Source organism: Rhinopithecus bieti, unplaced genomic scaffold (assembly GCF_001698545.2).
Source record: "Rhinopithecus bieti isolate Rb0 unplaced genomic scaffold, ASM169854v2 scaffold_2476, whole genome shotgun sequence".
In the NCBI taxonomy this organism is placed as follows: Eukaryota; Metazoa; Chordata; class Mammalia; order Primates; family Cercopithecidae; genus Rhinopithecus; species Rhinopithecus bieti.
This window is the reverse complement of record NW_016803754.1, coordinates 395,580-408,779: the sequence shown is the minus strand read 5'-3', so window position 1 is coordinate 408,779 and position 13,200 is coordinate 395,580. Positions and strand designations below refer to the sequence as shown.

At 39.9% G+C, this 13,200-nt stretch overlaps 1 gene segment (V, D, J or C); it reads right to left on the bottom strand.

The window, feature by feature from the left end:
- Positions 1–11,276: 11,276 nt before the first annotated feature.
- Positions 11,277–11,959, bottom strand: LOC108515568 (Ig heavy chain V-I region 5-like). The segment is given in 2 exon segments: positions 11,277–11,599; positions 11,725–11,959. Coding segments are annotated over 2 exon segments (378 nt in total).
- Positions 11,960–13,200: the final 1,241 nt, after the last annotated feature.

Sequence of the window (13,200 nt, the reverse complement as noted above, 5' to 3'; positions counted from 1 at the left end):
CCTTAAACAATTGCACAAACATAATTAGTAGGGAGCCAAAGACAAAACTGCAAAGCGAACACATATATCAGGGCAGAAAATAAGATAAAATGGCTGATGGATAAATAAAATGACATTAGATGAGAAACGACTAAGAGAAAGAGAAATGAGGATGTAGTCAGGTGTGCTATGGGGGACTTCAAATGGACTATCTAGCCAAAGGCCTTATTTCCTGGATCATCTGATATGGGGCAGGTGGGCAGAGGGGACACTTACAGGTGTGCAGGAGCCAAAATGGTGCCAAGCAATCTCTAACGTGGGGCCTGCGTGAAGATCTCTCCAGGGTCCCCAGCTTGGGTGGGTTGGGCTCCCGCGGGGAAACTGGTGCATGGAGCAGCCGCCCTGCATGAAGCAGTGACTTTGTGGCCACTTGCCCATCCGCTCGGCTCCACTGCCTGTCAGGAAAGATGATGGCTCTTAAAACAGCCTTTGGCCACGGCGTTAACACTCTAACACTATTTTATCATATATCTTGTTAGCTTAATCGCTGTAGCTCTGATTTATCTCTGCGGCGTCCGCCCTTCTTCTCACCCTGGTCGCTGTCTTTCCGCGAGTCTCTCCACAGCTATCTTGCCCATTGCTTGATCACCAGTCATCTCTCACAAAATGCCAACCTTCTACTGTCGTCTCTGCTGTCCTGCGTTCGAGGCCGGCCTGCGTCCCACTGATCACTGCCACACTCAAACCCTGCGCCTCCACGCCACTTGCGCGCGACTCTATCCCTGCGCTCTCTTCTCATTTTACAAACATTCTCTTTGCGCATGTCCAGCCTTGGCATCCTCTCAGGCCGCCTTGTACTCGTGCTCTCCGGGCTGCCACATGAGCTTCGGAGAGTAATCTGTTCCTCCAACTTCACCAATAAGCCATGGTTCTCTCGAATCCAGTCTTCTTACTGCACCAATTTTGCCAAGAAGGTTTGTTGTGCACTGGTTGCCAATTTACCCAAATTGGGTGAGACACAACACCCATGCACAACCAGTTACATGAAGTGGATTACTACTTACAGAGAGTCAGCAAGAGAGACCAGAAAGCTGCCGGGGACTGGTTGACTCTAGACCATGCACACCCCACAAGGACTGCAGCTGAGGGAACCTGGAATGCAGCCCACCCTGGGTTTTATGTCTTAGAATCACATGACACACTGGGCTAGAGTGTTGAAGAATTTCCTGTTTCTATTAGGGACAGAAATGGAACCCAGGTTGTTCTGGACAATAATGCCCTTTCTCAGAATGTTACAGTTCCAGAACATTCTATAGTTATTCCAGAAAACTGCTAGCAAGAAAGGGAAGAGGACTGGGTTGATTCAAGACAAAATGGAAACGGTTTTGCAAATACCATAGTGAAATCACAACAACTTAGTAATCTTTTTGTGACTGGCTCATTTCACTTAGCATAATGTCCTCTAGTTACATCCATGTTGCAGCATGTGAAGAATTTCCCTTTTTAGAGCTAAATAATATGCTATTGTATGTATATACCACATTTGGGTTACCAGTTCCCTCCCTTGTGAATATTTGAGTTGCTTCTACCTTTTGGTTATTGTGAATAATTTGATTCTGAGTGGTATACAAATATCTCCTCAAGTTAATGTCTTCAATTACTTGGGTGGAATTGCTGAATTATATATTATTTCTATTATTAATTCTTTGAGGAATCGCCATATGGTTTCCCACATCAGGTAAACCATTTACATCACCACGACAGTGTCCGCAGGAGCTCCATTTCCCTAAATTCTCACCAAGACTGGTCATTTTCTGTCTGGGAAAAAAAAAATCCTAATAGATGTGAAGAGGGTTTTGTTTTTATTTTTCTAAGGATTAACAATATTAAGGATCTTTTCCTATGCTAGTTATCTAATTATCTCCAAAGAATGTTCTTCAGAGAAATGTCAATTCATGTACTTTTCTCATTTTTAATCAGGTTTCTATTTTAATGTTGACATGTAGGACTTACTTTATATAGTGGATATTATGATCCTGTTATCAGATATATGATTTACAAATTTCTCTTCTAGTCCACATGTTGCATTTTCACTGTGTTGATTATGACTTTTGATGCACATTTTAAATTTTATGTAGTCCAATTTATCTTCTTTTCTACTTTTGCCTGTATTTTGGTGTTAAAGGTGTTAGTATTCAAATGTCTATAAATACTGACTTACTACGCAGAGAAGGTCACTCTAGACCATCTCTCTGATGGTGGAGCTAAGAGTTTTACACTCTCTCATTTTGTACTAGGGGACAGTGCAGCTACGTGAGAACCCAGTGGCTTTCCCGAGGTTATTTGTCTTGCATATTTAGTGACATGGATTGTTGTTGACATTGGCTTCCTCTGGTAGGTCCACCTGGAAAGCATTATATTTAGCAAGAAAAAAGGAGGCTGTGAATGATGTCACTGTTAACTGTGCATATTCCCTGTTGCATATGTCAAATCCATGAAGCATAAAAGGATTTACTAGAGGATATTAAATTCCTTGCAAAGTGTTGAAAAGTCTTAAGGAACAGGATCCAAGCAAAGCCTCTAGAACAATTTCAAGAATGGCATTGCAGGCAGAGGCTGGCGAGGAGCTCCTGCTGCCTGAGACTCCACATTCAAGCTGTCTCCTGCAGAAAAGAGAGAAGCTCTTCTCACTACTGCCCCCAGAAGAACAGCAGCTCTGCTGTCAACTACTAGAGATATGACCCCTCTTTCTGCAGACCTGCCTGTGTTGATGACATCTTCATTTCAGTCTCACATAGATTCATCTTTTTCACAGGTACAAGGGTTGTTTCTGCCAAAGTCCACCATGTGGCTTTCTGTCATAAATACACATCTTTCTACACTTGAATTTCCAGGCATTACTAGTATCAACAGCAACATGCTACGACCTAACATAAAGATTTCCTTTACAAAGAACATCATGGTACCCACATAACATTGTGCTCCCCAAAATGTGGGGGAAACTCCAATCTGTTCAGCCCAACACCTTCTAGGAAAAAAGGATCTTCTCTCATGAGTCATTAATGTGTCTACTTATTTTTTAATTTTTGGCCTAAATTGTAATGGTGGCTAAAAATATCACTTTGAATTTTTTTTAAAGAAAGGGTGTATAGAAAGGATTAAATTATTTAAAATACATATATGCATGACACATTTAGTTATTGACCTCAGCTTCTTTCATATTTATTTTATTCTCTAGTTTCTGGCAACACTTTCTCTATGGTAGAGTCTGGAAGGGCTACTCCTCATGTCTTTAGCTTCCTAAGTCAGAGATGTGGTGAAGAATGTGCATCATCCGTGTTACTACAGAATGCTTTTGGATTGAGATGAGGGAGGAGAAGTGCCTGATCTCACTCAAATGTGCTCATTTTCCTGGTCTGGGTCACAGTCAGGCAGCCCAATCCTATGGGCACACTTCACTTGCCAGGTTTCTATCAAAATGAGAGTATCCTTCTTGACTATGGAAAACATGGGGCAGGGAGAGGATCAAGGAATAGTACAAGCAGTACTTGGAGTTGCCTGAGCTGCCATCCTGCTTTCCCCAAATGTTTTCTATCCGTTAATTCATGATAATAAACACCTTTTTGCCTAACCAGCCATAATTGCTTTTCTTAAATCCAAATGATTCAGTGATAAAACTAAAGAGAAAAAATAAATACACTCTTCAGCATTTAAGCTGACCAGGAGGCTGTCCCTGGTATTTACCCCTCCATATCCCACTACACATTTCATCTTCCCTTTGCCTCACTGGGGATCCAAGTTCAGGGAATTCTTCACATGACTGTGATCCCTAGAACTTCATCCTGATGATTGTTGAAATCTTCTCTGAGTTTTACCAGTGGAAATGGCAATAAATAGAAACATTCCAGAAGGTCCCCTAGGCTCCCTATTTTCTGTACTTTCTCTCTAAAATGTGTAAAATTAATTATATTTGCTCTTGCTTTATACAGGCTAGATCTTTGGCCCCAGCACACACCCTAATGCCCTGTGTTGGCCACTTATCCAGTATTGTATTAAGTCTAAATGATCACATGCTTATCCTATCATTTCTTCCAATTTCATGGAATAATTGCCTTTTTTCCTTTTTATTAGGAACCATCAACCAGAAAACCACAGCCCTGAGTAAATAGAAATAGAGTATTTCAAGCTGTTTAGTTGGCATAACAGTGATGAGTCTACAGCTCATTTTCAAGATATAACTATTCTGTTTATGGGAGTAAGAACACCATTCACATAGTGTTTCAGAGCCTCCACCACATCTGACAGCATAGCAATTCAATAGCACAAGGGTTTGTGTGCCAGCTTTGCTTGACTAATAATGGGTTTTTCCCTGTCTATAGGGAAAGCTGCACCTGTGCACATGACAAGAGCATGAGCTACACTTTCTTCACTTTTTTTTGAGGTAAATAAGTTTCTTGATCCAGAACCATATTATGGAAGAATTTCCTGACTGTGATGAAAGCACTTGGAAAATACTCAAATAATACTTATGCAGAAACATAACCAAAAAGAAAGGAAAATTCATACTTGGGAAAATAACCAGTGCCCTCCTCATTTTACATGAGGTCCTTTAGTATCACCTGACCCCAGCTTTTAGTCTGAGCCCTCATGAGTGGTACAATGTTAGGGGTTCAGGAGGGGTCATTCTTCTTGGTAAATTAGGTGACCAGAAGAGCCAGTAGTCCTGTAAGTCTCAGTGAGTTGAAATTCATATTATTGAGTCCCCACAGGGTCCTCCATAACATTGGTTCATGAGACTCGCTGGGAAAGCTGGGAAAGGTGACTGACTGAGGTCTATGTGTTGAATCATCCTCATTGTTAAAAATCCCCTGCTCGTTAATGGCATTTTGATTAATTTTCATTGGGAAAGCATTTTTTTTTTTTTTTTTTAACTTTGGCTCACATTTGAAATGTCTAGTCATAGCTCATCCAGAATGGCTTTGTCTGCAATCATCCTGTTGCATTTCTTTTAAGGCCTGATGATTTGTCAAAGCTAAAAGCCAATATTATTGCATTGCTGTTATGTTGAGAAAAGTTGAGTGTTGGGAGAAGCTGAGACAGGGTTTGCATGTCTGACATAATGTAAAAGAGTCTTGGAACATGTCTGGGGTCCAGGGTCTAAAACCCCTCATGGCCTTTGGAACACGAAGCTCTGTGCTAAAGGGTGGAAGGCTACCCTGGCACACCATAATTAAGCCCAGGGCATAAAATCCCTTGTGGCTTGGACAGAATCTGGGGCTCGTGGCTCTGGAATGTGTCTACACTTGCTGGCTCCTTGCTCTCTCAGGATCGATTGTATCTTGAGTTAAAAGAACCTGCTCTCCATTATCTCAAGTAGCCGAACAAATGCTAAACTGTCACAGTTGTAAATCATGTACTTAATGCAATGCGGCCTTTTGACCTCCACATTCTCACCACCTGTTTCTTTGTTGGATTACCAGTAAATACCATGGGCTCCCAGAGTTCAGGGCCTTCACAGCCTCCATACACTAGCGATGGCCCCTGGTGCCCACCTTTCTCTCTCAAACTGTCTTTTCTCAATCTTTTGACTCCGCCAGACTTTCTCACCCCCACGACCTGGTGCTGGGTCTGATCACCCCAACACTGTTATCATTGCAATGCGATCATCAGATGTAACCCTTGCAGTTTACTCATTGTTATCATTTTTATATTTCTAGGGCTTCCTTGACAATGGCACTGATGTGACTCCATTCAGCATCCATTTCTGTGAGAACTCTATTTGGCATATCATCACTGTGGGCATGAACATAACGGAGACTTTCATAGGATGCAATGGTTAATATTCAACACTAGTCAAAATTTGCTCTAGTCATACCCTTGGAGCTCTACTGTGTTGGAAAAATATTTTAGGTAGGGACTAGCATTTGGTAGAATTTTAAAAATAAAAGCTACAAAGAAATTTTCTGTAGCAAGCGTAAGAACTATATGTGGTCCAGAATACCATTATTTTATGGAATGTTACAAAAAATTTTAAATGTATTTAATTTAGAGAAGAATTTTATAAACATGCTTGTAGTACATATATGATAGAATAAATGTACTTAAACATGAATACTATATATATTTGTAGCCAACATTTTATCAAAAAATATGTTCACATCTATGTATCATATGTATGCATGTTTTTCCATAAATAAGGTAAATTTTAATTTTTTACTGAAATACTAATGAGTTTTAATTTTGTCTTTAATTTTCTCTTAACTTCATAATTTGATTACTGAATAGTCACATTTATACCACCAACTTAAGGAAAAATACATGTGTGTACATATAGGTAGAGGTGTAAATACTGTATCAGTAAGCTTTTGTGCATTAATGATTGGTAACTGGTTAAATACACAACTCAGTGGTTGATAACAGTAAACATTTGTTATCATGCTCATGGAAGCTCATGTTCACAATCATCTGGCTGATCAAAGAAGGGCTCAGCTGAGTGGTTCCTCTGCAGGGTATTGAGCTCATCTTCAGCCTATAGATATCAATTTTCTGAGGACAAGACTGAACAGCAGTGACTACACATAACAAAAGATTCTTGTGACAGGTCACAGGAGTGAACAACATTCAAAACCAAATTCACAGTTGAAGTTAAGTCTGATAATTTCTAACATAGCTTCAGATATGTAAAATATATTCCTTTATTTCAGTGAGTACAAATTTTCAAGAAAATGTGTAATCCATTTAATTATAGAGGCGTATGATCATTCCATGGACAAATAATTATGTTTTCATCCTTTACAATCTTGAAAATATTTGCAAATGTAAATTTGCATTAATAAGAAAATAAAGCTGGATATGTTTTTGACAAGTGGCTTTAAATATAATCTTTTAAAATGGCCTCATTGGGGGAAAAATCATTTTAACTTATGTAAATATCCTTGTTTGCCTCTCTTGTGTCCTATAGAGTTGCCCAGTAAGAGGTCCTCCCATGAGATTTGGAAGTCAGAAAAGGATGACTCAATATTCTCCATTGGTACCTAAGACAGACACAGAGACAGAGATGAGGACTGCAGAAACACCTGGAAAGATGCTGTTGGAAGCTGAGAGCATCAACATCCCTACTCCTAAGCTTGCAGGGAGGACTGAGGACCACATGGTTAAATAGCCCATACTTCAAGGGCAGATGCATTCTGTTTTCTGAGGGAGCACCACAGAATCCTGCTTCTAATATCAACTTTCCTCACTACTATATCCTTGGCTTTGAAAGGTTGTAGTGTGAAAGTTAATTGTAGGAATTAGGTTATTCTTGTCATACCCAACAGAACCAAGAAACCAGGAGGGAAAGGCACTCAGGGTGCAAAACATTGTTTCTAGAATGCAATTGAAATAGGGCCTATTATCCCATGGAACTAATGATTATTGTTTTTTGAAGAAACATAGACATTGACTCCCCCAGTCTTAAAACTCAAGAAAGTTATATTTGTCTTATCTGAGATCTTTTCTCAGGAAACCAACCATCAGTCCTCCCAGATACTATCAAGGAGCTGAAACTTACATATCACCGAATCAGGACAGTGAGACATCAGAACCTTCAACCATTATGATTGCCTAACTGACCTCCTGCTTCCTGTTGACCAAATTATCTTCTTTACCCCTCCCTAATTCCTGTTTTCTCACATTTCTTCCCGGCTATATATACCCCTAATTTTAGTAGTTCAGGGAGATACATTTGTGAATGGTGTCCCATCTCCTAGGCTGCAGCAACTGATTAAAGCCTGTTCCTNCTCTACTGTGTTGGAAAAATATTTTAGGTAGGGACTAGCATTTGGTAGAATTTTAAAAATAAAAGCTACAAAGAAATTTTCTGTAGCAAGCGTAAGAACTATATGTGGTCCAGAATACCATTATTTTATGGAATGTTACAAAAAATTTTAAATGTATTTAATTTAGAGAAGAATTTTATAAACATGCTTGTAGTACATATATGATAGAATAAATGTACTTAAACATGAATACTATATATATTTGTAGCCAACATTTTATCAAAAAATATGTTCACATCTATGTATCATATGTATGCATGTTTTTCCATAAATAAGGTAAATTTTAATTTTTTACTGAAATACTAATGAGTTTTAATTTTGTCTTTAATTTTCTCTTAACTTCATAATTTGATTACTGAATAGTCACATTTATACCACCAACTTAAGGAAAATACATGTGTGTACATATAGGTAGAGGTGTAAATACTGTATCAGTAAGCTTTTGTGCATTAATGATTGGTAACTGGTTAAATACACAACTCAGTGGTTGATAACAGTAAACATTTGTTATCATGCTCATGGAAGCTCATGTTCACAATCATCTGGCTGATCAAAGAAGGGCTCAGCTGAGTGGTTCCTCTGCAGGGTATTGAGCTCATCTTCAGCCTATAGATATCAATTTTCTGAGGACAAGACTGAACAGCAGTGACTACACATAACAAAAGATTCTTGTGACAGGTCACAGGAGTGAACAACATTCAAAACCAAATTCACAGTTGAAGTTAAGTCTGATAATTTCTAACATAGCTTCAGATATGTAAAATATATTCCTTTATTTCAGTGAGTACAAATTTTCAAGAAAATGTGTAATCCATTTAATTATAGAGGCGTATGATCATTCCATGGACAAATAATTATGTTTTCATCCTTTACAATCTTGAAAATATTTGCAAATGTAAATTTGCATTAATAAGAAAATAAAGCTGGATATGTTTTGACAAGTGGCTTTAAATATAATCTTTTAAAATGGCCTCATTGGGGAAAATCATTTTAACTTATGTAAATATCCTTGTTTGCCTCTCTTGTGTCCTATAGAGTTGCCCAGTAAGAGGTCCTCCCATGAGATTTGGAAGTCAGAAAAGGATGACTCAATATTCTCCATTGGTACCTAAGACAGACACAGAGACAGAGATGAGGACTGCAGAAACACCTGGAAAGATGCTGTTGGAAGCTGAGAGCATCAACATCCCTACTCCTAAGCTTGCAGGGAGGACTGAGGACCACATGGTTAAATAGCCCATACTTCAAGGGCAGATGCATTCTGTTTTCTGAGGGAGCACCACAGAATCCTGCTTCTAATATCAACTTTCCTCACTACTATATCCTTGGCTTTGAAAGGTTGTAGTGTGAAAGTTAATTGTAGGAATTAGGTTATTCTTGTCATACCCAACAGAACCAAGAAACCAGGAGGGAAAGGCACTCAGGGTGCAAAACATTGTTTCTAGAATGCAATTGAAATAGGGCCTATTATCCCATGGAACTAATGATTATTGTTTTTTGAAGAAACATAGACATTGACTCCCCAGTCTTAAAACTCAAGAAAGTTATATTTGTCTTATCTGAGATCTTTTCTCAGGAAACCAACCATCAGTCCTCCCAGATACTATCAAGGAGCTGAAACTTACATATCACCGAATCAGGACAGTGAGACATCAGAACCTTCAACCATTATGATTGCCTAACTGACCTCCTGCTTCCTGTTGACCAAATTATCTTCTTTACCCCTCCCTAATTCCTGTTTTCTCACATTTCTTCCCGGCTATATATACCCCTAATTTTAGTAGTTCAGGGAGATACATTTGTGAATGGTGTCCCATCTCCTAGGCTGCAGCAACTGATTAAAGCCTGTTCCTTGGCAATACTTGTCTTAGTGATTGGCTTTTTGTGTGCTGAGCTGCAGGATCTACACTGAATCCCTGGCATTTCAGTAACAAAGTTCTCTGCAAGCTTCACTGCTTAGGCTTATTGTAAGCTGAAACCAAATTTACCCACAACTTCTGAGATAACTTGATATAATTCTAGGATTCACTTTGTCCAGCACTGCTTACCAGTCTGAGCTTGCCAGCTCCCAACCTTTACTAGTGCCAATGAACTTTCTCAAAGAGCAATAGCTAACATTTTCCCTTTTTCATAAAACTCTAACCTTCTCTTTGTTCTTTGTTCTTATTGAAGTCCATTGAGTTTTGCTACTGCGGGATCTGGCCAACAGCCTGCAATGCAGCGGGACTTTCTCTTCGTTCCCAGGCAGATCAGTAAGTCAAGAAATAATAGACACACACAAGATAGTGAAAGCTGGGTCCAGGGAGGTCACCACCTTCTGGTCCCACAGTGCCAACAATGCACTGGATATGCCAGCATTTATTATTAAGTTTAGTGAGGGCGGGGGTAGGTTAGTGAGGGATTTAGGGTCATTTGATTATGAGGTGAGATGGTCACATAGGGATGAGGTAATTCTTTAACATAACATCTGTATGCAGAAGTACAGTATACAGAGATAAGAATTTACAATATAGCGTGTGCATCAGTAATTTCTAACAGAGCCTTAAAACAGGAACACAGTCTTTCCATAACCTATGATTAGCAAGATATTAATCAGCAGTAACAGTTGCAGCAAAAGCTGGTTACAAACAATTCATAGAAGCAGGACATGAAGTTAGACAACCGGTTAGACCAGAAATTCTCAGAAGGGAGTATGGCTCAACCCTAAAAAGGACTAGAAGAGCCGCAGCAAGATGAGGGCATTTATAGTCCTATCTTATCCATATGGACAGGTGCCCCCCATGTGTCCGTTTATAGGCTCACCATGAGGGTCACATTCCATTCCCAGAGCTATGAACATTTGCTTTTCTGGGATATGAATCTTGGTGATGTGAAACCTCCCTTACTGCATGTCCATTCATAGGCTCTCTGCAGGGGGAAGTACATCACGCGCTGTTGGCTCATTCTGGCAGCCCAACCTGGCATTATCTTTACACAATCCTGTGTGCAATTTTGTATTTACAGTAATCAGGAGCATTTCATCTTTTATTCAGTGGCAATAGTTTCAGGGGGTCTCCCTACATTTTCCTGTATGCCCCATTTGACAAATATTTCTTTGCACATAAAACGTGAAATTTAGAGATTCATCTCTACATTTCATTTAGACTTCAGTAGTTTACTCTACTTCTCTGTATTAAGACAATTCCTGTTTAGAATATCTATAGTGGCTTCTTCTGTGTTATATGAATTTCAACTGAAGCCATAAACTAGACTCCTCAGGTGTCATGATTTCTCTTTATTAAATCAGGAGAAGTATTGCTATGTCCGCACAGGTGGTGTTGAGAAAGAGAAAAGAATTAGGGTGCAGAGGTGACTTCATGTTCCCCTCTACCAACACCATCAGAGTGTGGCTGCATCTGAGGAACACTCTCAGCCCATGGAGGCATCAGGAGGAGCAGCTGGGGCAGCCCAGCCTCACACATCTGCTTCCCTAGGGGTTTATGTTCGGGTGTATAACACTGTGGGAGGGACACTGTTAGACTGTTGACAGTAATAAGTTGCAAAATCTTCAGGCTGCAGGCTGCTGATGGTGAGAGTGAATTCTGTCCCAGATCCACTGCCGCTGAACCTTGATGGGACCCCACTTTGCAAAGTGGATGCCTTATAGATCAGGAGCTTAGGAGCTTTCCCTGGTTTCTGCTGATACCAGGCTAACCAGCTGCTAATACCCTGACTGGCTTGGCAAGTGATGGTGACTCTGTCTCCTACAGATGCAGACAGGGAGGAAGGAGACTGGGTCATCTGGATGTCACATCTGGCACCTGAGATTGGAAATATAAACACAAATATTCATACTATTAATCATATTATAGGAGGACTTCCCTGAATAGCCAGGCAGTACTGAGCACACTGGACTGAGTAAACTGCTAGTGTTCTCCTTCCTTACCTGGGAGCCAGAGCAGCAGGAGTCCCAGGAGCTGAGTGGGGACCCTCATGTCCATGTTGTGTCCTGACAGGGTCTGACTCCTGCATGAAGCGTGTCCAGCCTATTAATAAATCTTCAGGGCAGGAGGCTGTATTCTGAGAACATGCAAATGAGCTGGGGAGGGGTCAGGCTGAGCACAGCTGCAGGGCTGGCTCATGTCAGTAACTCAGCACCATCTCAGTGTCCCCAGGTGTCCCAGGTAAGACCAGGGTACCACAAATTTGTCTGCAGAGAATGTGTTTCTACTGGGGACTATTTTGTTATGAAAAACATGTTTTAGGTATTTTTTTGACAATGTTAAGTATTCCTCAGGAGTCGATGGAGCAATGTATTTCATTGGTGTATTGGGAGTATTTAGGAGAATATTCTTGTTTGTAGGAAACACATAGTAAAATGTTAGATAGTAGGATTCTCAGCTCTTCAAAAGACTCTCATTAGATACCGGTTAAGGAAGAGGGTAATTTGTCCTATACTTGCAACATTTCTGTGAGTTTAACATTGTTCCTTTCTAAAAAAATTAAAAATAAAATTTATTGACATGATGCTACATATATTTGTAAGTATTAGGTAATGGTGTTATGCCTTTGTTCTTACTAGTATTAGATCAAGCAATTTACTACAGATACACAGATGATACCATGTTTTCTCAATGCATGCAGCACTCACAGATCCACCATTATTAAGAGCTACAGGTCTCTGTAATACCTAGAGACTAAATAGGCTGCACCTTATTCTTGTTTTTGGCACCTTCACAGCCTACATTCTTTTCTGCCATTGAGTATTATTTCCCAAAGTTCATCTCTGTTAGTGAGGGCAACCACTGCATGGAGCCTGTCACTGCCATGTACCATCAATGCCACTATCCTCTTTTACTTTTGATCAGTGATTGGGATATCATCCTGACCCAGACACCAGCGACCCTGTTAACATCTTTAGGAAAGAGACACTGAATCTCTTATCAAGCAATTGCCTATGTACATGGAGAGATCAGTTGGATCCAGATGAAATTGGACAGGGATTTTCACTCATTATATCTAATATCTCTAATGTGCCCAAAAATGTCCCAGCCTGATTCAGTAGCAGGGGAAGTGGATCCAACTACATCAGTATCAGTGGGCTGCATCCTAGGACTGTACACAATTTTACTGATGCCTGACGAGGGGAGCCAAATCACAGTGCGGTTGCCTGTGCACAAACCTTCCTGCTGCTTTGTAAGTAGCCTGAATTGTAAGGGAACTTGCTTATATTTGGAGAAAGGAAGAAATCTCCATTTGTCCTCTAAATGTTTGCTGAAAATGAACTGACAAAAGAAAGATTAATAAGAGAAAAGGACCACAAAATACATTAAAATGCAGTGAGATATCATAGCAGGGTGATTACCCAGATAACTCAATGAGATCTAGTTGTTTATATTTCCTCTCTAGGGAAGAGGGAATT